Source organism: Rhopilema esculentum, chromosome 17 (genome assembly GCF_057945365.1).
Source record: "Rhopilema esculentum isolate cy_ngs chromosome 17, ASM5794536v1, whole genome shotgun sequence".
Taxonomy (NCBI): Eukaryota; Metazoa; Cnidaria; class Scyphozoa; order Rhizostomeae; family Rhizostomatidae; genus Rhopilema; species Rhopilema esculentum.
Genome location: NC_142831.1, coordinates 4,528,884 through 4,556,597, shown reverse-complemented (window position 1 = coordinate 4,556,597; position 27,714 = coordinate 4,528,884). Strand labels below are relative to the sequence as shown.

General features: G+C 33.9%; 1 protein-coding gene across 1 annotated transcript; it reads left to right on the top strand.

Moving 5' to 3' along the window:
* Positions 1-207: 207 nt before the first annotated feature.
* LOC135695990 (uncharacterized) lies at positions 208-16,844 on the top strand. Its single transcript, XM_089113398.1, has 20 exons — positions 208-626; positions 1,551-1,632; positions 2,902-3,049; positions 3,608-3,713; positions 4,372-4,522; positions 4,959-5,162; positions 6,074-6,192; positions 6,366-6,504; positions 6,956-7,114; positions 7,364-8,035; positions 8,416-8,738; positions 9,084-9,228; positions 10,021-10,113; positions 10,750-11,078; positions 11,402-11,546; positions 12,107-13,549; positions 14,293-14,445; positions 14,849-15,139; positions 15,594-15,751; positions 16,443-16,844. Exons 2-20 carry the CDS (start codon positions 1,572-1,574, stop codon positions 16,782-16,784), a joined length of 5,181 nt encoding a protein of 1,726 aa, XP_088969524.1. The 5' UTR covers positions 208-626; positions 1,551-1,571; the 3' UTR covers positions 16,785-16,844.
* Positions 16,845-27,714: the final 10,870 nt, after the last annotated feature.

Here is a 27,714-nt window from a genome sequence, read left to right as displayed (position 1 = left end):
TACGTATATCGATATTACGTCATTTGAAGCAGCATTGCATATTTCACCTTAGCAAGCTTTCATTTCGAGCATTTCCGTAGCAGGCATATTTCTTCTTGCTGAAAGTCTTAAAATACCGAAGAAAGCTTCAATAAGTAAACGTCCTGAAAGCGCTTTCTGTCGTGTTTAGTTCTTCAGAGGCTGTATTCAAGTGAAATCAAGCAAGCCAGTGAACTACCCCCACAATTTGTAGCTGCGTGCGACTCCTTGATCGCGCAACCTGCTCGGACTCAAAATACCCGCTCTCGATAATCTAACCGTCAACGGCGCTGGAAAAATTCCTGCAATATTTTAATAAAGCAAAGATTTCTTTAATTGTATAATAACTGCCAAATTTTATACTATTATACATTTGAATGGATTTAACATTTGTCGAGGATTTGTGATAACCTTTGGTCTGGATTGAAGCGTTGCCGATGCTGAACTGTTTATTGGTGTAATGGATATTTACTTGCATTGATGATAACTTGCGTTAATTACTCGGTGGTCTGTTGATAGTATGTGGCCTAAGTTGGAATTTTCTGGAAAGATACACATGTTCTCTTTAAAAAATTGCAAAGGAAGATAATGGTTAAATTGCATAAAAGGTATAAAAATTGCTCAATCATATTTTGATCAGAGCTTCGAACTTTCTAGTTTTTACAATTCGTTTTAATGTCTCTCCATTCCTAGGTTTGTTATTGTTGGCTTTTGATCTTTGCTGCCATATAGCTAATTTCCCTCTTTTCATTAAAGTGTTCTGTTAGTCATGATGCTTTTAAACAGAGTTTTGCTGTCTAGCGCCCTTTGAATTATTTTGCAAATAAAATTATCACCATCTATTGCAACTTATCAGATAAAGCAATTAAGAAAATTACTCAGTTTATTTGTTTCTATTTGTTTCAATAACTTCTACTTTCCATTTCAACATTACAATTAGCTCATTAGATGTTTACTATTTTAAGCATCGTAAATCATTCAATTTGTAAAGGCGCATGCCATTTTTTAATATACATACCCATCCCTATATATGTACACCGATTATAATAATCCTCACATTAATGAAATAAGTAAATGTATAGTTTCATCCCTAAATATTATGTTATTGAAAAACAATTCCATTCTATATTTCATTTTTAAACTTATCACTAAATTTTCAAACATTTTTCCTTATGCAGTAATTCTTAGATCTCGTATCTGGTGACTGGGGGTGTAGAATATAAATAATTTTTTCCGTGTTTTTGTTCTTTATTTCGAAGAAATTGACTTGCCTAGTGAATTTTGTATGATATTGTTTCTAGTAATATTGACATTTTGTCACTTTAAATTGAATTTTAGTAAATTTATGCTTTAATTCTATTCATAGTATCTTTATCATAGCATGCTTACAATACAAGGCATATTATCGCTCTTATCAGACCAGTAAGTCCCTTGAAAAAGTGAGGATTGATACAATGACTTATTTGTTTATTTAAATCCAAGCCTGTAGTATAAAGTAGATCTTTATCGATACACATTTTATTTCTTTTTAGGCCATTACTTGTCTCTCCGACATGAAAAATTGCAAGATTTTTATTTTTGGCGTTCTATTTAGTCTGTTTCAGGCTGTCAAAGGTTCGTAAAATTTTATTATGCTCTCTTCCTGCATTTTTATCTTCATTTTCTTCTATTTTACTTACTTTTTATTATAATGATAGACGCTTAATTTGATACTTTGTGGCTAAAATATAAGTTAAATTTCTTCCTTAGGTTTCCTTGAGTTACTTTTAGTGTTATTAAATGCTTTCAGATAGCAATATGATTTTTATCTTTTTAGAATATTCTTGAAACATAAAAATAAATGAATAGATTTTATGCCCAGCCAGATACACAATCTCCATCCCCTAGAATCGTTTTTGAAGAAAAGAAGCAGCCTCTTAGGCATGTTTAGAAAATATATCGATGTTTTACTAACTTGAATGTATCTATTATAAATGTTGGTTTGAATTTAGATTTGAATTTCATGTAAAACGAAGAAATACTGAAAACAAATCCTCACAGCATGTATTTTAGCATCAGACAAAGTATGTTTTTAGCATCAGATAAATTAAGCAATTCATATTTACCCCATATTTATGTATGTCTTGTTCTGCTTAGAAAAAATAGAGATTTTCTTTCTCAACTCTTCTTAGACAAACACAGAATACCCACATCTGTTGATCTTTTTTTAATTGTTGTAACCATCAAAGTAGAAAAACTATTCGAAATTGAAACCAGAATCTTAAGGTTATGAGTTGATTAATTGATTCAGCAAGAGAAATCAGAAATCGAATCTTTCAATTTTTACAGTTTTGTCTCCACAGATGCCAGTATTCTTTTTCCTGAAGTCTCTTATTCTTCCAAAAAACTTAGATCTGTAGCCAAAGACAGACAATGGGTGTGGACGATCCCAACCTCACCATTTATGATACAATTACAAACAATCTTTTTGTGGTGGAAAAATTAAGAATGTCTCTGATAAAAGCAAACATTTTGAATTACACTAAAGCTTTTTGTCTGATACCCTCAAGAGTATAAAACGTCAAAATGTAGACCGAAAACTCTAAGCTAGGAAAGACATATCAGTTGTGGAACGAAATAAGACGATCATTAATGAGTACACATGAGTGTTAAGGTCGCTTAATCTTGTCGATATAATTACAGAATGTTAATAAAACTACATTATCACTCAATGTATAAATTATCAAAGACGATTGCCCGTTATGGTAAAGAGTCTGCCTAGCCACCGTAATGAGTCTACCTAACCCCCATAATGAGACTACCTAACCTCCAAAAGAAGTCATTGCTCAGGCACTTACATTTTTTCTGCTCTGATGCTTACTGTTTCAATTTTTTTTCTTTAAGGCTACCGTTATGTGGTTTCCACGTACACCGGAAATCGCTTTGGCGCTGGAACAGATGCTCGTGTTTTTATCAGCCTGTTTGGAAGTAAAGGAGCTATTGAGGAGAGGGAATTAGAATCGTCTGGCAGGGACAATTTCGAACGAGGACAGTATGTATCGTATCAAACTTGTATTTTTTGTAGACGACGGCTCGGGTGTAGAAAATGTTGATTTTATAGCAACTGGAAGCGTTAGCTCTAATGTTGACTTGAGAATGAAAATGGCATGCAAACTTTATCTTTTGCCTTAACGTTTGTAAAATACATGTACATGCAGCCCACACCTTTTCTTCAAGGGTGATTCAAATAGCCTGTACGCGATCACATATATATTTTAAGTTTTCTTTACTTTCTTAAACAAATTAATGTATTTAATTAGAAATTAATCGAATGATCCACGATTCTCTTTTTTCTTTACTTCCCTTAAACGATAACCCATGTATGTCTTTTTCTTCTTTTATTTTTCATTCATTACAACAAGGTTTTGTATCTGTTTGAAGAAGCTCTTCTATTCAAATACTTTTGTTTACATTCAGATTATTTTCAGAACCAGAAGAGAAAAACCTTTTAAAAAAACTGGATAATCTATTATAATTTCTTAAAATGTCTTTCATCTTCACCAATTTTACTGGAAAGTACAAATTTGACAAGCATTTACTTGTTTCTTAGAATCGATACATTTGTGCTGGACGCAAAGAAGGATCTAGGCCGGGTTAAACGTGCAAAGATTAGTCACGACAATAGCTGGCTAGGCCCCGGCTGGTTTTTGGAAAAGGTGAGTAATAATTTCATTCACTTACGGAGACTTGGTAACAGGGTTTAAAACTTAGCATGTTCTTCGTCTTCAAAAAATTACCTCGTTGCTATTGTATTAGAGGGGGACAATTGAGGGGTGAAGGCAAAAAGATTTTCCTATAGTTTTACTTTTTCTTATTAAATTTTAGGTACTAGTATAAGCATATATTTAATAGTTCGAAACTTCACAGATTGAAAAGATAGAAATTTGCTAAGACGCCATTAATTTAAAGAACGAAAAGTCAAAAGTAATTGCTCAAATGTTTCGAGTTTTCCTTTGCTCCAACAGCCAATAAATAGATCAAGCATGCCATTGCTTGGTAGCGTAACATTTTCAATATTACTGTGCAGTATGTTGTCAATGTCAGATATTGGGAATAAATCTACTGAAAATTTGGGTTGAAATGGATAGTTCTACTCTGGGAATGCTAGAATTGGGATTTTAGAAACTTTGCTCCATATTTTTAGCTTACAAGCTACCACTTAATTTTAACAATTTCTTGCATAAAAATTTTCTTTCCTTCATAAGATAGATAAATTTTAACAAGCACGGACATTTTTTAGCTGCCTGTTATTTAGCTGTCTAAATTATTATAGGTAGAAAGATTTTAATCCTGTAAAACGAACTACTTTCATAGGTAACAGTGACAAGTGAAGACGGGGATTATTATGAGTTCCCTTGCAATAAATGGCTTGACAAACGCATTGATGATGGCAAGACATCTAGGGATCTTATTCCTAGACTACAGAAAAAAGACAAGATTGAACCAGTAGCTAGACAACCATTAGGTGAGGCTATGTTATACAGAATTCCAGTTATGAATGTGATGTGTTGACTTTTCACGAGATTTTGGTATTATATATTAAAACTTGTCTATTTCAATCTAAAAGAATCAGGGAAGGATTCTTAAGAGATAGATTGAAGAGAGACTTAATTTAGGGTATACCTAGAGTATATTCATATTTTTATGACGTTTGTATAATGATAGTTTTAAATATGCTTAATGAGTTCATCTTTGTAGAAGATTTGGGCCTATTTTCTATCATAATTTAGAATTATTTTAAAATGGATGGCGAGGCCTAACCTGTTGGCAAATTGAGACACAAAATTTCTTTCAGTCGTAAATTATTCTTTTATGTTTACTTCAGGAATTTTTAGTGATGACAATAGCCCAAACCGTTTTCATACCTAAGTGTCTCACCGAATATTTGCTGTCTATTCTAGAATGTTCCTGGCCTATGGGCATTAGTAGCTACAAAATAGCGGATTCTCAGCTGTCAGCCTCGACTTCATTCAACGATTTGCATTTACCATTTCACGCACGCTTAGGAATGATCGTTAGTGGATCATTAGGAGGCTGGTGCCCATATACTGATAGTGGGAAAGAGTACATAGAGATTGATTTGCTTGCCCTGAAGAAAGTCACTGGTATGTAACGAGTATGTTTAAATTCTATGCAACAAAAAGATCTAATGAATATCAGTTTTAACCGATTTGTTGTAGATGGTTTGACAACGGTTTTCAATACAGTCTAATTTGTACTAAGGAATACAAAAAAACAGAAAATTTAACGATTGTCAGTTATTTATTAAGCAAGTGTCTTTATTTCTCTGTATGATCGTGACTCTCTCAAGAACTGTAAAAATTATCCAACCATACGTTGACACAATATTCACTGATAAACTTCAACTTTTAAAATCGATTATTAACTGTTCACTGTTGATGAACTGTATCCCCGGCTTCATGGTTATTATACGTACCTGGTGTGGCCGTTTCTTACAGTCATGTTCTGCACACTAAGTCGTGATTATAATCTTTAGGGGCCATACTTTTTAGGACTTTTACGTAGCAATTGATTGCTTAATTATCTGGACTGGCTTACAACTCCCTGATTGTTGCATTAGATATGAAACTTTTAGCAATAACTAGAATCTGTGTTGCTCTTCAGATCTTGTCAGTATCAAAATTATGTTTTCAATTAATGTAACTATTTTTATCATTTTAAACTTGCAACTGCCAATCCTCTATAAAAAGATGCCTTTGGAGCCAAAATTTATAAAATTATTAAGAACTATTGAACAAAAATAGGGATTTGTATATTATCTCAAGGCTTTTTGTACAATGCCTTGACCTCAGTATGTAGATTTCGAAGAAATTATCTTCCAGTTTTCTGGTAATTTCATGTATTGGGAGGTGTTCTCTGCTACTTGCAACTTTGTTTATGGATGGTCTGCAATATTGACCTATACCAAAGGCTTTTCCAAAATGCAGCCTTATAAAATATGGTATAACTATTAAACAAATTGATTTTAAAGGCCCTCTGTTTTCCCTTACTGCAGGAATCTCTACTGAAGGTATGGGCTTAGTCGATGAGTGGAGCACTGCATATCGTGTCTCATATTCAAATGACACATCTGCAGAATTCAAATTCTTGAAAGATACCTCAAATGAAGTTACGGTATGTGTTGTTTTCGACATTTTTGTTGCAAAAGTAGTAACAGCTTTAATGATTTCCTTTGGAGTTTAATGTACTAAGTTAGAAATATCTAATAAGTATTTTTTATCTATTTAGGTTTTTAGTATTTGGAATGAGATTGAATTATTGTTTCCTAACAATGTTTTTCTTTTAAGGATTTTATCGGGAATGATGACCAAAATGGCACAGTTCAGCATTGGTTTTTTCGTCCATTTATTGGACGATTTGTAAGGGTGACACCGACAGAATGGCACGGAAAAGGCTGTCTCAGATTAGAACTTTATGGATGTGATGGTAATATCTTGTCTTAATCTGTATTCGAATCAAATGAAATGAATTTTTTTAAGGTGTGATAAAAGCTTACTTCGTTGCAAAGACTAACAGTGGCTTAATGTCTGAAAACTTGTCTGACACTTCACAAGCTATTAAATTTCGGAATGTTATACATACATTTTTTATTTCCTTAATAGGCCAATGTGCCGTAAATATCATTTTGCCAAAATCTGAATGAGCAGTTAAATTCTCATTCACATCTCTGTTCATGTTTACAGGTTGAGTATAAATCATCAGGCATTTTTGATATTTTTTCTTTCTACAGTCATTCTGTCAACGTGTCAGAATCAAAGGAATAATTTGCTTTCCTTTAAGGAGGAGACTCATATACTTTGCCTCTTCATCTATTTTCAGTATGCTGGATTTACATTTCTTTTTTTTTGTCCCATTTAAAGCTGTTTGTTTATCGCAGGGCCTAATCTTGAGAACTCAGATACCAGTGGAACACTTCAAGTAACGTCCACTCAGCCGAAGGAGAATCCTGCAAAGCAAGAAACTACAAAAAAGAAGACTGAAGATGTACCAGGGTCTGCTCGAGCTTTGTCCACTGCTCTGGAGCAGAAGATGGCAGGTAATCATGAAATAAGACATAAAGCCTTCGTTTTAGGGGGTTTTTCGAAATAAGCAGATCACATAGAGTCTGGCAATATTGTAACTCGAAGACCTGTTGGTTGCATGTTTGTTAGATAGATACTTGACTGTAAAAGTTGTTTTTATATTTATAGAAAAACAGATTTTTTATTGACAGCGGAGGGCTTAGTTGCTATAACAACATCAACCATTTGATCTTATAATGTTAAGAGACGCTTGCCTCTTTTAGGAGAAACAGCTACCATGGATATCGTTCCCATAATTCATCTGGACTTTGATGAGATACGTGAGACAGTGATCCCTGATGTCAGCGGCCATCATAACGACGCCCATCTTCGAAGGCCTGCAGAAATCGTCACTTTCAGTAGATCTTGCCAAAGAGGCTTGAAACTAAATGGAGGCGATGTTTATTTTGATGGTGAATTTCTCGTTGACAAGCCTAAAGAAGAAATAACAGTTGCTGCTTGGATAAAATTGTTTAGTAATGGCGGACAGCATTCAATCTTCGACACTGTTGGTGGCAAAACATCTAAGCATAGGGAAGGGCAGTACCATTTCGAAGTCGATCGTGGACACCTAAGATGGTTTCACCGAAATGAAGATGGAACAACTATATTCAATGTATCTACCGGCCTTATGGTTCCTGCTCATATTTGGACACATTGCGCAGCTTCGTATGACGTCGTATCAGGAAGGGTAGCCGTTTTCGTCAATGGAAAACTTGGAGCACAGGGTTACGGGATAGGCGATTTATCTCAAGACTGGAGTGGTAGGGCTGGTATTGGAAAGCACAAAAATCAGAGAATTATAAACGGAGAAATCGATGAATTTTATATTTTCAATAGAGCATTATCACCAACTAAAATAGAATTATTGATGAAACGATGCAGCTTTGAAACAGGTTTGAATTTTTCAGAAACTTTCTCTCGTATCTTTATCAGCACAATCATTAAGATTATATTTACTTTCCAGTGAATAACTTAAAGAGAGGAATTGTTTGATACTGACTGACAAATTTTCATTTCAAATTTGATAAGAAAGAAGTTATGTTAATGGATAAGAGCTGTAATCTCCGAGAATTTGATTTTGAACAAATCTATTTTATGGCGATTTCTGTGGATTCTTTCAGATTTCGCAAGTTTGCAATTGTTTTAAGAAATTAACATATATATTTTCCAAATGGTAAATATTTCCATTATTTTATTAGGTTTGAATTTTAGGTTAAAAAAAGAATATGCGAGAATCAGATGCACCTTTTAACACCCAATTTTCGTTTCTTAGATTGTCAGCAGCCTCTTGGAATGCAATCAAAAGCCATACAGGACTCTCAGATAACAGCAAGCTCAACATACAACCTCCACAAACCCTTTTATGGAAGAATCAATCTTGCCTCCTTCTGGGGAGACCCTGCACGTACCGCCTGGTGTGCTAATAAGGAAGATAAAAATCCATATTTGGAAATTGATCTAGGCGAGGTGAAATCACTGACTGGCGTAGCGTCTCAAGGACTGTCTATATTTGACAATTGGGTTACTTCTTACCTGCTCTGTTATAGCAATAATAAAGCTGCATGGAATTGTTACAAAGAGAGAGGTTATGATAAGGTAAGGTCGTTTATTATTGCAATGTTATGAAGTAATGCCCTGAGATTCCTTTGTTTAAACTGTGGTTTAGATTGCTTTGGGGCTGAAGTTGTACGTTTGAATGAAGGCAAGAAATTCAATTCCTCATTTTTAATAGCCATGTCTTGATGGAGATCCAATTTGGCACGAAATTTCATCCTTCAAGGATGTATGCAAAGAATAAATTCTTCCTGTAATAATTTGTTGCGTAAAACGCCATATTGACGGTTGAAAATGACATTTCATTAAATAACGAAGTATTGTACTTTCATAAAAATGTTTTGTTTGGTATCACAATTTGGCTAAATTATGAAAGTCACTTTTAAGGTATTTGAAGGCAACACGGATAAAAACACTGTGAAGAGACATTACCTTCATCACACAGTGAATGGAAGATACGTTCGTATAAGACCACAGTCATGGTATGGGAACCATCTTTGCATGCGGGCAGAGATTTATGGATGTACTATGGGTAATTATACGATATTATGTTAGTTTTCAATATATTTACTGTTATCATCGAAAGAAGAACTGCTAGACAAGATAATGACCAAATGACCAGAAGAAAGGTTAAATTTAACCACCTTTGATTAAAGGAACGCGAGAAGAGATCAGCAACCGTTAGCCCCACAAACAGGTAAATAGATTAAGAAAGAAAACGAACTCTTTCTGTTTACTCAAGTTGGGATTTATGTTTCAAATGAAGGCAAAAAATACAAAGGATATGGATAAAAAATGACAGAGAAAGAAGCAATCAAACTCACAATACTTCCGCTCCACACCTGGAAATAAACTTTTAACTTACTTATGGGCCATTCGTATGATATGCTTTCCACTATTTCGTGCCATCTTCAGATAATGGATATTAAGACGTTTTTTCATAATCCCATAACTTTTTTCATATAAGATTGTATTTCTCATTCAGAAAAATGCTAAACTGATATCGAATTTTCGATAAATTTAACACTAGAATCTCTCAAAAACGATATAATTTGAAAAAGATCAGTTTTTGTCATAAGCCTTTTACTAGTTTAAAAAGTATTCATTTTCCATCTGATCTATAGCAAACTATTCCACTTTTTTCTGAAATGTTAATTCCTTTTGATTATCCTTGTTATCAGTAGATGTTTAAGCAAGTGTATTTATACCTTATGTTAGTTTTAAGATAGCTATTCTCTTTGTTTTCATCATAATGAATTCTAAATACTGATTTCTAGCTAACAAATAACTCTTTTCTTAATCGAATCTTTTTTGAAAATTTTAGATTTAGAGCCTGATCCTTTCGATTCATTTGGCAACATACCAAATTTAATCGAGGAATCTGAATCTCAAACAAGAGGAGAGATTTCACAAAAAGGTAATTTAGACAACTTATTGTATTGTTTCTGAAAAGAATCAGTGCCACTAAATTTATATTCATTTTATGGAAAGCATCGTGCAATTCTTGACTGAATTGGTGACTGTAATTCATATTACAAAGCCTAACTTAAGAATCATGTAAAGTTGCCGACGAATTATCGTGTAAAGTTGCTTACCATGCAAAACCGTTCAACAAGTGCTTGGTGAATTATTGAAAAAGTTCTATAAGTTGCTACCAGAAGATGTTTGTCATTCTGTAGGATTTGACCTTTTGGTATTATGGCACAATGTTTTTATAGTCTTTGAAAATCGAAACACATAGTTAAATGGAAAATAGTCACAGGAGTGAAGTATTAGTGTGGCAAACCAACAAGCAGATAAAAATCCTTAATCACCTCTTCCTCCCCCCCCCCCCCCCCGACAACCTGCTTGCTTGAGAGTTGAAAATATATCCCATCGATAGTTGTAACAATCTGCTGGTTCTTTATTCCTTACATAAAGCGTTCCCGTTTCCTCCTTTTTTACAGACCACTTACAAATACGGGTATGCATTCAAGACTAGAAGATCAAATTTTTTAGCTAATCATGATCTAAACCTGAGACACTACGATAGCCATTTTTTCTTTTTCCTAAGGTTCCTGCAATTTCCCTCTTGGAATTTCGAACGGGGAAGTCGACGATAACCATTTATCTGCTTCTTCGAGTCTTAGCGATTCAAATCAGCCATATTACGCTAGACTCGTTCGTGATTCAATGGATGCAGCAGACATTCGAGGCTGCTGGTGTGCACGTGACATATCTTTACGGCAGTTCATTGAAGCTGATCTTGGTGAGACGAAAACAATTGTTGGTGTGGCTTCGCAAGGATACGTAGCGCATGATAACTGGGTGGCAAGCTATAGGCTTGGATACAGAGACGAAAATGGGCCACAACGATGGTACCAGGAGGATCATGATGAGAAGGTAGCCTTGGTTTTGTAAACAAACTTCTTCGTAACATATCATTGAATAAAAATTGCAAAATAACGATCTTTTCCATTCAGCAATACTTTTTTCTTTGACACCATACATATTCCTGCAAAATTTAGAGCTCAATTTGATTGTAATCACACTGCTTTATTGATCTTTGTGGCCTTCTCTCTATATATACTTTCAACACTTAGTACATTTATCGCGGAACTTGACTTCCCTACCTATTTTCAAATTTAGAAAATTTCCATGCTTCCGTACATGATATTTTCATTATATTTTCAATTTTGTAAATAAGTTACTCGCTTCCTTTTCAGCTGTTTATGGCAAATAATGATCGAGCCAACATCGTAAAACATTACTTAAAAGAACCGATAAAAGCACGTTATGTTCGAATAAACCCGAGAGCTTGGCATGGTATTCATATTTGCATGAGGTTCGAAGTTTTTGGTTGTCAAGAAGGTAATTCACTTGTACTAATATTCTGCTGTATTCTGAGAGGCTTCTCAGACAACTTATGAGGTTTCATTAGGTTACAGGTTCTCCATCAGATCCTCGTTTGCCTCTTCTTGAGACTAATAAAGTAATATTCTCATCTTTGAGCAGTAAATTTTGTAGCTTTAATGAGACAATTTGCATTACGAAACAAATTTAGATAATTTGCATTTTCATATTTTCTGCTATTCAAAGCTGAATACAGTCTGCATATTGTTTATAAATAAAAATATTTATTTATTCATGTATGCTAAATGAACCTCTAATAAAATAACTTGTGGAAACAGTCTCCTGACATAACATTGCTTTTAAGTTTATGAGTCACTCAATATTTAGCTTTATATGATTGATTGTTTTAACGGAATATCTCTGCTCATTGCTTCATTTAAATTTTATTCGTTTGTTTCTTGTATATTACTCGTTATGTTTTATGATTTAAGGTTTAATCCACAAAGACTTGATATCATACCCTATTTATCTCTATCTTTGGTTTTAGATAATCGACAATTTCAAACTTATCTTTATAGGAACACATCAGAAACATCATCATGCTGAACACCACGAGCCTAAACCTAAAGAGAAGGAGAAATCACATAAATCCGAGCATCACAAATCGAAAAGTGAGCATGATCACGCAAAGCAGACATTGAAACTTTTGAAGGAACGCCAACATACTCCTATTGCTTTACGCCTCAAACAACAAGTACAGCAACATACCGGCAACCAAAAACACATATTACCGGTTGTGCCAAACAAGGTACCAGTTAAGCCCAGACCGGCTGCTTTGAATCCACTTGCAAAGTCCACCAGACAGCACCCGCCCATGAAAGCTGGTATTGTCAATAGGCCTAAGCCTAGGATTCGAATTGTTTATGTACCAACAAACCAATCCGCCGAATCCCTTATTCGCCAAGGACCCCTGAACCCATTTTACAAGAAACCTATCGGTAAAACGCCGTTTATTGGTGCAATGAAAAGTAGTCCGACCGCAATAAAGCAACGTCCGGTAGTTAGTAATCAACCTGCACAACCTCCAAGAGCCAAGGCCAACGTGCATCAAACCGCTCCGTTGGCGCAAAGGCCGTTTGCGAAACCAGTTGATACCGCAAGGATATTCAAGCTATACCCACAGTTACGTGCAAGCGGAGTAACGGATGAGATTTTAAAAGATTTGTATTCCAAAGTCCCGAACTTGGAGGACCGTATTCAAGCACACTTCAATTCGCACAAGATAAAACCGGCTTTGTATGCGAATTCGGTTCATCACGATCTTGCAGCGTCGAATGTAGCATTTATGAAAAATTACCATGATGCATTGCAAAGTCAGCAATTCGAAGGTTTCCTACAAAATAAAAATAAATTTGAGAGCAATTCTGGTAGACCTGGAATGAACGTGCAAGATGTTGCCGATCTTTCTTCTTTAACCAAAGGTATTAAGAATCCGAATAACGCCGGAACAATAGCAGCCAATCGTATGGAAACCCTTGCTTTGCAGAATTTTCAGAATAACTTCTTTAAGCAAAATTCGGGTAGCAAAAATCCGAATCAACAGGCCTCTGGTTATCTTTCAAATTCAGGAGGGCCATCATCAATGAGTTTACAGAGATTCAGGCCGGAAAATGTACCGGAAAATTCCTACAAAACCGGAAATTTTGAAAAACAGACAAGTCAACCGGGTATAGTTTTCTTACCCGGAGAGCAATTAACAGCGTACGGTTATAATAAGAGTATGTCCAGGGGTATCTTACCGCAGCCGATAAAATACCCGTGGCAATCAGACTTACAGACGAACCGTTTAAGTGCCTTTTACTCAAATAACCGTTATGTGAATACATGGACCGCGTTTACAACATGCAGCTCGACCTGTGGTAGAGGTATGAAGAAACGATACCGGAAGTGTGGAATTCCGGATTGTCCATCCGGTGGTGTAGAGATAGAGACTGTACCCTGTGTTACCAGGCCTTGTGCAGGTTGGTCATTTTATTTCAAATCTTTTTTTGTGACTTAAACTCTGCAACATTTTGATTGCAAATAATATTTGAAATGATGCAAAAGACTGCTAACAAACGATTTAATTTAAACTTCTAGGGTTGAAATCATAACAACTGTGGTCAAGTTTGAAATAACTTGAATAGAATTTCTAACGTCAAATGCTCAGTTCCTACGCTGCTTATATTATTAGGTGCCTCGAACAATAGCCATTTTATCATCTACCCTTGGACTCAAATTCAGGTGTTGCACTTTGGATCAGGGGCGCCTACCCTTAAGGGGCTGCAGGGGCAGCACTTGTGCAGGCGCCCCTGCTTTGGATTATCACTTTAAAATTTCAAACAGGAAATTTCTAGAGCTTTGATATTATCTGAATGTTTATACTTGATAGTATAGTACAAATAAGTTCTATGTTTCCACCTTTTCGTCTGATTTTGAAAATGATTATTTCTTATTAAAACTTTAAGCTTCAATCCTCGAACTATTCCCAGATCTGCAAAATAATACGAAGGTAATTCTAGAAGCGATAAAGACAGGGTTTGACACAAGATAGTACCTGGTCACAAAGGCTTGCCCAGCTAGGGAATTGCTGTTCTCTTTGTGTTTACATTTTTGAAAATCAAAGTAACCTAATACTATTCTAGAACTTTTCGTAACGATATGGAGTTCGTTAACTTCAGTTTAGCCTTCCCCGGTCTTAAATTCTCAGTAAATCTTTCATCAGATGCTGCACAGTATACATGGTCGTCCTACTCGCCCTGCAGTGTTTCTTGTGGCGGGGGTATTAGCACAAGATCAAGAGTGTGCACCACAGCTAACTGTGGTCCTGATGGCAAAGAAACTGAAACGATGCCTTGCTACAAGCCAGCTTGCCCAAGTAAGTGTATTCTTAGTACCACAATACAATCTGTATTATGTTCTTCCCAACTGTTAAATAAATTCTACTCTTAGAAACACATTGAGATCATTTAACGTTTGTTGCGGTAGTTCATCAGTGTTAATCCAATATTTAATTGAAAGGGCATATCCAAATATCATTCTGTGGCATAGAATGTCAAACCAGACAGAAACTGACTATTTTTTTTAACTGAAATTTCAATATGGTTAGGTTATTAAGAAAAAGAGTCTAGAGAATTGGAAACAATTTCCCAATTTTCAGAAATCATTGAGTAACTGGAGGGTTTTAGCTTTTCTCTTTTACCAGCCTTTCTTGGAATATGTACAAATTCAAAATTTTTATGCTTAAAGCATTTAATTATTTTATGAATTTTCTCTTGTAGTATGCCTACTTGATTTTGAAGTTGTTGAAGGGAAGGTCATTGTCGATCAATCCGGGAAAGGAAATAACGCTTACCTCGATAAATCTGCGGTTATTCGCACCCACGATCAAATGTGCGGGCATTACGCAGATCTCTCTGGGGATGGTGATATCATTCTTGTGGATCAGACGTTCCGCGGGAAACCGCAGACTGGAATAACAATCGCTTGCTGGATGAATCTGCAAGGAAATGTCAATGAAAAGCATTCTCTGTTTAGTACAGTTAGAATGATCACTCCTGTCACTTTTATCGGTATGAAATTTCACCTATATCTGTATCTTTGCTATTATTTAGATGATTAGTATCACAACATCCGTGACGTAATAGCCGTGAGGATGATTCAGTGGTTAGGGTATCGGGCCATAGCCTTTTCCCTGGTAAATTAGGAGCGGGGGCTAACTTTTTATTATATAAAGAGGGGTACAATAGCCTATTTTTCAAAACAATGGAAAGTCAGTGGGGCTTCTGGGGCAATTGCCCCACCCCTAGCTAGTATGTTAAAGAAGGCCCTGTCTCAGGCTGCAGATCCTAGGGTCTGTAATCTGAGTCTCTTCTTTGACCAAATTTTCGCTGAGAGTGAGCAACGTCGCCTGTGGATGCCGGATGTGGATGCCGGATCAAATGGGAAATATTGAAGCAACAGTTTTCCTATTGTGTGTCGGCCTTAAAAATATTGGTATTCATTCAATATATATCCTGCCCATAGGTGGCTACCATTTTGAAATTGATGATGGCAAAGTGCGTTGGTTCCATCGAGATGAAAGTGAGAAAACTGTGTTCAGCTTGATTTCACAGCCTGTGGTCGAGCCAAAAGTTTGGATGCATTTTGCAGCTACTTACGATGCATACAAATCTTCAGCAAAGGTATCCGATTAGTTCTTTTTAAACAGTTACTGTAATGTTTTATTTCCATGATAACTTCTTGTTTTCGTTTTGTCATGTGGACTCATTCTACCTCCTCCGCCGAGTCTTCAATGCAGGCTTCTTGGTCAATTACGTTTTATATATTATCGAATACTCTAAATTCGAAATCTATATCCAAAGTTGTAGCTCGAAATAGACCAATCAGAAACGCGAACACATGGCTGTTGAAGATGCCCAATCAGTGTCGCTAACCTGTCGAAAATATTACCAAAGGAGTCCATGGGTGGAAACGAGTTCTTTCTGACTACACTTTTCATATTCAATGTACATGGATTCTAACCCTGTTTAGCAGAACGACACTCGGGCTCTGCCATTTACCGGAAAGATGTCGCCATTATGGTTTTTGGCACTATCTGGGTTTTCTAGTAAATTCGTCCTAATGTTAGAATCGCAAATTTGGAAGTTAAAGGCAATCTGTCACGACGTTGATTGATTATAAGAACAAAGGGTTTTTTTATTGTTTCCAGTCCCCCTTCTATTCATCGCATTGTAAAAATATGGCAGAGCGCTGGAATCGTGTTTAGGCTATTGTTCCAGCTATTGTTCTCCTTAACCAATCCACAACGAGACAGATTGCCTTTAAATGTAAATTGTTTACAAAGTCTAAATATGCTGAAAATTTTTTCGTTAGGTCTTTGTTGATGGTAAGGAAGTCGGCTCCGTTCGTGGGGATGGGCTTTTATCACAAGATTGGGGATATAAAGCTGCAATTGGACACTACGATTTCGATGATCGAAAACTCGATGGATGGCTCGACGAGTTCATGATTTTCGATTACGCTTTGAGTGATCAGCAAGTTTTTGAGCTGATTGGAAAACTAAGGTGTTCTGCAAACAAAACTACAACTGAAATAAATGCTTTTAAATACCAAGGCATCAATCTAAAAAGAAGTTTAAGGGAAGATAGAAGGAATTTTGAAATTAAAGTAAAGAAGTATGAAATTGACAGAGATAAAGTAACATATACTTGGTAACAGCGCGTTTTAATCCTAGTTTATTTTGTAAATAGTAGAGTTTTTGTCAACATAACATCAGTAATCTGAAATTTAATCTACTTTTTAGCTGTAAAAATCCTGTCCCGTTTTCAATGTGTTTGCACAGACTTGTAATTTCTCCAGTTACTGTTGTCTCATAAATTTAAATGATTTTATTAAAATTGGAAATGGTAAAAGAATTAGATAAATAAAATAGGCTTGTAGTGAAAGGTATTTATGATGAAAAGGAAAATTTGCAATTTTTCCAAAACATTTTTGGGTCTTATCACGAGTCTAAAAGAAATTAAATGCAATCTTTGGTACCATTCAACATTTCGCAATACGGTGTAAATTAAGTGCTTAAATTGTAAAAATATTGGACGATGATAAAGCTCGTTGAAAAATAAGCTTCAACTGTGCGATTTATGAAATGCGGTAAAATTTCCTAGAATCAAAATTCGAGTTCACACTCATAATTTGTCAAGATTTAAGATTCGAGTTTATGCTCGTTTAAAATTAGGCTTCAACCGGGCGTTTTAAATAATGAATTCGTCACCCTCATAATTAAACCAAGAGCAAAACTTTTCCAGGAAACGCCCTGAATAGGCAATGCTGAGATCTTTATTGATTAAATGTTATGTGACTTTGACAGGCGACTAAACTGTAAAAACTTGACTCTGTCTAACGCAGAGTTATACTTTCAACATACTATTATTCACAAATTTTTCTAAGTCGTTAATATATAGCGCATTGAATGGTTTTAGAGAAGAACTTGCCATCCATGTCACAATGGGTTAATTTTGTGTGCAGTCCATCCCTCCCATCAAAGGATGCCCTAGCTAAGTTTACTCTTGGAAAACAGAAAATGTAAGAGGGACGTTGCAAGACTTTTAGTAGTCTTTCTGGTCTGCATTTGCTTTCATTTCACTTCCTTGACTTTTCTTTCCCGTCTTCCCAAAAACTATTTTCCCAAAGCTGTTTAACCTATTTAATTATTTGAGTACTATTTTGAATGACTTGCCATGATATTTTGCGTGTAAAACAATGCATATGTGTATCAAATGGTTATCAAATCAGAGAAAATCATGTTATTATTTATACATTTGTTTCACGGCAAAATCAGAACGGAAACGTAAAGTAAATATAAAATACACGTGACTCAGTATAAACGTTACATAATTTAAAACAGTAAAGTTTACGAGCGACCCAGCCCCACATAGAGAGGAATAACTTTGGGCCCGTAAGCGATAAGGGACCCCCTTATAATTAAACTGCCTCCATTAAATTTGAATTTTAATAGCAGATAACTACATAGCTGTATTTAAATTTAACAATGTTTTACGAATATAAATGAAAAGTAAATAAAGAAAGCTTCTTGTTTTTAAATCCGTTTTAAACACATTTTAGTTTTATTGCTTTTGGTAAGGGGCTCTAGTATTGGATCCGCCTCTTGGCCTGGTGTTGCTCTCGACACCCCTGCATAGCCGTTCCATTTCTATTATTTTCAATGATGTTCCCGAGCAATTTTCAATAACATTTCCGTCCGAATGCTTCTATCTTCTTCTCTATCGTCTCTGTTAATGTTTGAAAAATTAAGAATACTATCTACCATGGAGTTCAACAAAAGATTGTCTGATTTCCAAACAATCTTTTGGTGGTACAAAACTTTAAAATGGCCATTTTAAACTCTAATTTCCGTTTTAATTCTCATCTTCCTCGTCTTCCTCATCTTCCAAATACTTGTCAGTCTAGTTAGTGCACTTTCGGCCATTCCTATTCGCCGTTTGTTTACTACCTTGCTTGTTCCGTTCCTTGTGATTTAAATTTTTGAACTTGCCCAAGCTGTTCCCCTTGACATAAGCTAAAACCTTCTCGCCTACATTTTTCCGCTGATAATATTTTTGCCTTTTACGGCACATATCTCCATTCCATATTTTTGAGAAGTTGCGTCTGATTTTCGTGTGAATTTATCTTTTTATAATGTCGTTATAAATTGTCTTCCTATAACTGGTTAAATCTTTACATTATGATGCAAAAGAACGAGAAATTAATTCGGTTTGGAATTGAAAGTCGTTTTACTCGTAAAATTAACTAGGTTTTCGAGGGTTTGTAAAATAGCTAAGTTTTTTTAATTTTTGATAAAAACGTAATGCCACAGACCGAGAAAAAAATATCAATTTTAAAAAAGGTTATTATATCAACATTTGATCTGAAAGATATTGAAATGGAAATAAAATTAAAGTCATTTTTTCGAGCTTAAATATATGTATTTAGAGGGGACGGTTTTCGAAAAGAAAGTAATGCTGTAGGCAAATTGTTTCCTCCAGCGCAGGTTACTCCTATTGTTATGATATGAAAGAGCTAGAGTTTCATTTTGTCTGAAATTTAAAGCCCTTTTTTGGTAAAAAATGTTTTTTGGATAAGGGTGTTTGATTTTTGTTGAACCATTTGAAGGCTATTGGCTTGAAAAAAATCGCAGAATTTTATCGAAAATATTTTCCTCTAGAATAGTAAAGGCTGAAGGAACCAAAATATTGGTCAATCGTTCAAATAACGATATAAGCATGAAACCTGGTAGAGGTGCAGTAGCTTGATACAAAGATGTTTGCAAAAGCTATTTTTAAAATGAGGTGTTTATTATATCTAGTTAAAATTGTTCTTTAGCTTTCTTTTTGTAAAAATATATCATTTTCTAAATTTTTCAATAGAATCTATAAATCTAAGCATTATCTAAAAATTATTGCTTAATCTTCATTTTAATTTATCTACTCTTGAATAATATAAGCCCAGGGGCACTTGAATAGGAAGGTATTAACAAAGATATTGATCTCTAGCAAATATAACCGAAGCATGCCCCTTCTAAGAAACTCTGAAAAACAAAGTAAGCTCTTCTCACATAATTCTTGCTAATAAATTTTTTAATCTTTATTCCCTGTTCCGAGGTACATTCTGTCAAGTCAATTGTGGGTCCCCCCCCCAGCATTCTTACTTCTTTGCAGTGCAGATATGAAACAATAGCATGTGATACACCCTAACGCAGATACACCCAATTTCTTGGCAAAACTCTCACAGAAAAGGGTGTTGACAATCTTTCAGAAATTAGGGGGTTAACCAGTATGATTTGATCACGTGGCATCCATAGAGTCAAATTTTGGCGGGAATTATGATTCGAAATAATTTTGGCGGGAGATTCGGAATACTTTTGGCGGGAGATTTTAAAAAGTTTTGGCGGAAATGTTTGTTGCGCAGGAGACCTTTGTTTAGATTTGGCGGGAACCGAGTTCAAATTTGCATATGCTTATAAATGTCTCGTTTTTGGCTATTCAATTAGTTGGCACAAAGGTGCTGAAGGTGGGATGTTGCTTCAGAACACTCATGCCTTCATGGTCGTGGCCTAAATCTGGGTGTAAATCAAGGTAAGGCCTTTTCGTCCATGTAGAAGACCTGCTCCGTCAAATGTTGCCGTGCGTTTTCGTTACCTAAAACTTATCCATCGTTTCAGACTCTTCGTTTCTTTTTCCTGCTCGTTTTCTTCTGTTTTTAAGTGTAATGAAAATTTATAGAAGTTTCGCCGTTATATTTCAGTTTTGGCGCAACACCACTGCTGTCTCAAGAACACGAGTATAACAATTTGTTTTCTTTTTTCAATCTTAGCATAAAACTTTGAAAACTTGTTATTTGAACACTTAAAAATGTTCCTCAAGTATTAATTTGGAATTGAAAGAAGTGCTAGAAAAGCAGTTATCGGATTAATGAATTTGTTGTAAATGCTTACAATTTTCAAAGTTTATTGAAAGGGATAAGACATTTAAAAACGTGGAACTAGTTTTGAAGTAATTGAAAAGAAAACCGTCTGTGTAACATGAATTCAAAAGCTTTTCGTTATTTAAGGGATAATGGAGTGAATACTGAGAACTAATAGCTGGTTGGAATCAAAGGAAATTCTCAAATTCGACGAACAGGTGTTGAAGCGCTACAGGTATGCATTTTCTGTTTGATTTCTTCTTTATAAGCAATTTAATATTTACTGGATTATTTTCCCTTTTTTCTTACAAGCAAAAATGATGTTTTTTGTGGTGTGTCAAATTTTTCTTGGAAAGAAATGATGTTAACTTGCAGCTTAGTAAGCTTTTTTTTAAATTAACATAATAACAAATTAACAAATATCTAAACAATTTTCTTTTTCTTTCTATTAAAGATTAAGTGTGATGAATTCCTGTGAGCAAGATATAAATAAGGTTTGTACATATTCCTTTTTGCACCAAGATTTTGCACCAAGATTTTGCACCAAGATTTGACTGTGTTTCAATGACAAGCACTTTATTCTGTGTGCTTATCTCACTTTTTTATGTATCAGTTGTTAAGTTTAGAACTCCACCCTGGTGGGCAAGAATTATATTTTCATTGCAGAATTATATCTTCAAATAACATCAATAAGGATATGCATATTTTAAAAATTTCACATCAATTGTTTATTCCTGGTGCAAGTATATATTGAGAAATGTTGATTTATTCTTTGTATCAGATTTTGCAGATTATTGAAAATTTTTTCTTTTCATTTTTTTCAAGATCAACATGTTAAGTTTCATGTTTTTCTGCAAGCTAAAGTTCAGCAAGGTTCGTAAAAATTCCTTTCTTTGTCTAGTATGTGGACCAAGATGCATTCAAGAATTCATTTTATTCTCAAGCACTCAAGAATTTGCTAGGCCAGAATTTTAATTTTAGTTGACATTAAATAAAGTTTTATTCATGCATCTTAGGAAATGCATGCATTTTTCTATGAATCATTCAATATTTTATTAGAAACTGAGTTGCTTATTATTCTGTAGCATATGATACTCCTCATATTGGGAGAAAGCAAATGGAGATAATGATAGGCCATGTGTGATCAATAGATAATACAATTGGTTAATCTATTTTTTTTATCATTGGCATTTCAGAATATCTTTATGTTTGAGATCTTTCCAATTTTGGCAAATGTATGAATAATTTTCATTTTAAATTTGAAGGCTAGCATTTAAGATGCCTTGGAACTTTATGGCCAAGAAATCTGCAAGGTTTGTAAAATCCCTTCTAGGTCTAGCATGTAAACCAAGACTTCACTGAGCTTTATTTTCAAGTTCTCAATTGTATATATTTACTGCACTTTCCCATCTATATGGTGTCAAGACATTCATTTTTGATATAACAAACTCTACTGAGCCAGAATTGGATTTTCAATTTTAAAGATCTCCAATTATCATTGTGTTAAGATATTTATTTTTAGAGTTGTACATCAGCTATTTATTACTGATACATATAATGGAAAGTGTGCCTTAAATAAGAAATATAATATAAAAGGTTTATTAATTCTGGAGTCTCTGTTTTCAAATGGGTACACTTACAAGTTATACTATTCTGAGTCTGAAAATAAAAAGTTTGTGTTAGGCCACAATTGATTACTTGATTGAAAGATGACTTTCTATCATATTTCCATCATAATCTTTATTACACTCATATGGCTTTATAAAATTAAGCCAAAATGTTTATCATGTCTGTTATTTATCTAAATGTTTTAACTTGGCTATTTTTATGGTTCTTCATTTGTCAACAGGGAAAATCCTGGTAGCTCAGAAACAATTATCTGCTGTTTGTAAAGTACACCGGCAAAACCTGCAAAAGGTAAGATTGTTTTTTTTTTATTTTTTAGGATATTCCTATAATTCTTATCTTATTCAAATGTTGAAATTGGGACAAAAATTTACAACACTGTGATAATGTGGTTTTGGAATAAATATCAAAAAGGGTAATTCTTGTAAATAAAATGTGTTGACCACATGCTCAAAGACTTTTTTATCGGGTACAAGGATTATATTAGATTTACAGTCTCGCCTACATTTTTGCCTATTCATATATATAATACTATTATGACTTTGTTCATGAATATAAAGCAGCATAAGCTGGTTCTAGTACCATTGAACAAGCCTTGATTTTAAGCTTCACCATTCTCAGTCCCAAAGTAAATGAATTTTATTCTATGATAACTGATTGATAAACTGTATGAGAATTTATTTAATGAAACTGAAATGTCTTTATGCAAATGAGCTAAGTAAGTGGAATGAGCAATTGAGCCCTAATTTTTCCTATTTCTTTGTGGTGCTTCAATGCCATTCTAGGTATATTATTTTGCCGTTCTTGTTTATGGTTGTTCACTCTTTTACAGGGTAAAATGCTGGTTATCCAGACAGGATTATCACTGGTTGTGAAGTACACCTGCAAAGAATACTAAGGTAGACATGTTTATTTTATCTTTTAGGATATTTATTTATTGATCATATTTTTTGACCAACATCCCAAAGTTCTTAGTTTGTTCAAGGAATAATACTGTGACAAAATATTTCAGCCACAATATGAACTGCTCAGCGGCTCATTGATATTACAAAGTTAATTATTTTGTATGGAATTTGTTCTCCATCGACAAGTAGACTTTTTGCATTGGGTACTTGGCACAAGGGTTTTTAGTGACAAATTTTCCTATAGTGTGTCACTTGTTTTATGATATTTCTTATATATTACTTTTCACAATTTTATTTTTTGTAAAAGCCTGTAAAATATCATTCTTGTCACATTAAATAAAATAGTTTTCAGTCTTACTGAACTGAATCCTGAAGGAAAAAATTTTATTCATTGGAAGATACTGGAATTGCAGATTACAAAAGTGGAATAAAACCTTGTACATTTGACTTTTAAATGCTTCTGCATGTCCCCAATCTTTGCCCCAATTTCCTATTTCTTTGTGATGCTTCTATTTAATTCAAAATGATATTTTCTTTTCTTTTTGTTGATTGTTGTTTCTTTTTGACAGGGTAGAATGCTGGATATCCATAAACAATGACCTGCTGTTTGTGAATTAAACCTTCAAAGATTCAAAGGTATACTTTTTCTCTTATTTCTCTTACATATTTTCTCTTATATAAACTTCCCTCCTATATTCGAACAGAAGCTAAAGTTCAAGTCAAGTAAAAAAAACATCAATGGCAATCTATTATATGCAGGGACGCTGGAACAACCAAGGGGCACGGGGGGCAGGCTTGAGTAAAAGGACATTTGAAAAATAATGCCCAGCTACCAACAATTATTTCTTAACTGCCACTATGTTTCGATCTTCTGTTCGTATTTTAAAAATTGGCTAACTTTTAACATAAGAAATTTCTTTACAAATTTTGAGAAATATCATCAAAAATAAACCACTACAGTCAGGATTTCATATGAATCTCTTTTATTTCCTACAAAAGGCTGGTGTCAAGAGCACTTCTCTGAAAAGGGCATTTTAGCCCCCTTACCCTTCCTATAAAAAGGCAACAAGGGCAGTTGACTCCTGCCCCTCTCTCCAGCGTCCCTGATTATATGTTTAGAATGACACCAAGGATCATAATTTTGAGTTACATCAGAAGTGGATTTCGGTTAGGCCCTGGAAGAGATATGATTCTATTGGCAGCAAAATATCTCATAACTTCAGTTATGCAACATCCTGAATTGTCTTGTTAAAAAGAACTGTGATTTTTTTCTCTATTAGTTTTCTGGCCCAATCGGGAAGCTTTTCTCAGAGAACGAGATAACATTGCCATGTCTTACATAGAAACTTTGTACTCATTTGCTCCACTTTTCCTCTTTTATGTTTTCACCCTTGCTGAAAAAATCCCCATTTTGAAAAACATTTTCCCATTATGTTTCCAAGAACAACATTTGTCAGTGGTTTTTGTTTATTTTAGTGAAAGCTGATGCTTGCATCTCATTTTCCCTCAAAAAATTTGATATTAATTTTCAGTTACATGTCTAAAATAATAAAACTTGGTACCCATTTGCTCCACTTTTCCTTTTTTTATGTTTTTACCCTTGCCGAAACAAATTTTCATTTTTGAAAAAATTTTCCCCACTACGTTTTCCAAGAACAAAATTTGTTAGTGTTTTTGTTTATTTTGCTTGAAAGCTGATGCTTGCATTTCATTTTTCCTCAAAAAATTTGTTATTAATTTCACTCTAAAAAGAGCTTTATACCCGTTTGCTCCACCTTTCCTTTTTTCATGATTTTTACCTTGCTCAAAAAAATGTTCATTTTTAAAAAATTTACCCACCACGTTTTCCAGAACAAAATTCGTTAGTGCTTTTTTGTTTATTTTGATTAAAAGCTTATGCTTGCATTTCATTTTCCATCAACAAATTTACTAATTTCACTCTAAAGAAAGAGCTTTGTACCCGTTTACTCCATTTTTCCTTTTTTCATGCTTTTACTCTTGCTCCAAAAATTTTCCTACTACGTTTTCCAAGAACAAAATTTGTTAGTGTTTTTGTATATTTTTCGTAAAAGCTGATGGTTGCATTTCATTTTCTTTCCAAAATTTGATATTAAATTAATTTTCACTTGAATGTCTAAAGTAATGAAACTTTGTACCTGTTTGCTCCACTTTTCCTTTTTTCATACTTTTGCTCTTGCTCAAAAAATTGTCCCCCTACGTTTTATCAAGAACAAAATTTGTTAGTGCTTTTTTGTTTATTTTTCATAAAAGCTGATGGTTGCATTTCATTTTCTCTCCAAAATTTGATATTAATTTTCACTTGAATGTCTAAAGTAATAAAACTTTGTACCTGTTTGCTCCACTTTTCCTTTTTTCATACTTTTGCTCTTGCTCAAAAGATTGTCCCCCTACGTTTTATCAAGAACAAAATTCGTTAGTGCTTTTTTGTTTATTTTTCATAAAAGCTAATGGTTGCATTTCATTTTCTCTCCAAAATTTGATATTAATTTTCACTTGAATGTCTAAAGTAATAAAACTTTGTACCTGTTTGCTCCACTTTTCCTTTTTTCATACTTTTGCTCTTGCTCAAAAAATTGTCCCCCTACATTTTATCAAGAATAAAATTCGTTAGTGCTTTTTTGTTTATTTTTCATAAAAGCTGATGGTTGCATTTCATTTTCTCTCCAAAATTTGATATTAACTTTCACTTACATGTCTAAAGTATTAAAACTTTGTACCCGTTTACTCCATTTTTCCTTTTTTCATGCTTTTACTCTTGCTCCAAAAATTTTCCTACTACGTTTTCCAAAAACAAAATTTGTTAGTGTTTTTGTTCATTTTGCTCAAAAGCTGATGCTTGAATTTTATTTTCCCTCAAAAAATTTGTTATTAATTTCACTCTAAAAAGAGCTTTATACCCGTTTGCTCCACCTTTCCTTTTTTCATGATTTTTACCTTGCTCAAAAAAATTTTCATTTTTAAAAAATTTACCCACCACGTTTTCCAGAACAAAATTCGTTAGTGCTTTTTTGTTTATTTTGATTAAAAGCTTATGCTTGCATTTCATTTTCCATCAACAAATTTACTAATTTCACTCTAAAGAAAGAGCTTTGTACCCGTTTACTCCATTTTTCATTTTTTCATGCTTTTACTCTTGCTCCAAAAATTTTCCTACTACGTTTTCCAAGAACAAAATTTGTTAGTGTTTTTGTTTATTTTGCTCAAAAGCTGATGCTTGAATTTTATTTTCCCTCAAAAAATTTGTTATTAATTTCACTCTAAAAAAAGAGCCTTATACCCGTTTACTCCACCTTTCCTTTTTTCATGATTTTTACCTTGCTCAAAAAAATGTTCATTTTTAATAAATTTACCCACCACGTTTTCCAGAACAAAATTCGTTAGTGCTTTTTTGTTTATTTTGATTAAAAGCTGATGCTTGCATTTCATTTTCCATCAAAAAATTTACTAATTTCACTCTAAAGAAAGAGCTTTGTACCCGTTTACTCCACCTTTCCTTTTTTCATGCTTTTACTCTTGCTCCAAAAATTTTCCTACTACGTTTTCCAAGAACAAAACTTGTTAGTGATTTTGTTTATTTTGCTCAAAAGCTGATGCTTGAATTTTATTTTCCCTCAAAAAAATTTGTTATTAATTTCACTCTAAAAAAGAGCTTTATACCCGTTTGCTCCACCTTTCCTTTTTTCATGATTTTTACCTTGCTCAAAAAAATGTTCATTTTTAAAAAATTTACCCACCACGTTTTCCAGAACAAAATTCGTTAGTGCTTTTTTGTTTAATTGATTAAAAGCTTATGCTTGCATTTCATTTTCCATCAAAAAATTTACTAATTTCACTCTAAAGAAAGAGAATTTGTACCCGTTTACTCCATTTTTCCTTTTTTCATGCTTTTACTCTTGCTCCAAAAGTTTTCCTACTACGTTTTCCAAGAACAAAACTTGTTAGTGATTTTGTTTATTTTGCTCAAAAGCTGATGCTTGCATTTCATTTTCCATCAAAAAATTTACTAATTTCACTCTAAAGAAAGAGCTTTGTACCCGTTTACTCCACCTTTCCTTTTTTCATGCTTTTACTCTTGCTCCAAATATTTTTCTACTACGTTTTCCAAGAACAAAACTTGTTAGTGATTTTGTTTATTTTGCTCAAAAGCTGATGCTTGAATTTTATTTTCCCTCAAAAAATTTGTTATTAATTTCACTCTGAAAAAAGAGCTTTATACCCGTTTGCTCCACCTTTCCTTGTTTCATGATTTTTACCTTGCTCAAAAAAATGTTCATTTTTAAAAAATTTCCCACTACGTTTCCAAGAAAATTTTTTTTAATGTTTTTTGTTTATTTTGCGTAAAAGCTGATGCTTAATTTTCACTTATATAGCACAAATAAGAATTACCCAAGAATTTTGCTCGACTGTTTCAATTCAGGGATGGCAGTTCATACTTTATACCTATGCTTTAGATAGATATGCCATCTGTTTAGACCTAAAAGATACAGTTAGAGTGAAAGAGTAAAAGATAAAGTTACATATATTTTCAGATCACGAAAACGAAGTGTCACAACATGGAAAATCATAAAAATTGAAAAAAAGATTTAAAAAAGCATGGCTCCAAGAAACTATGGCATAGAATTTTTTTAAGAATA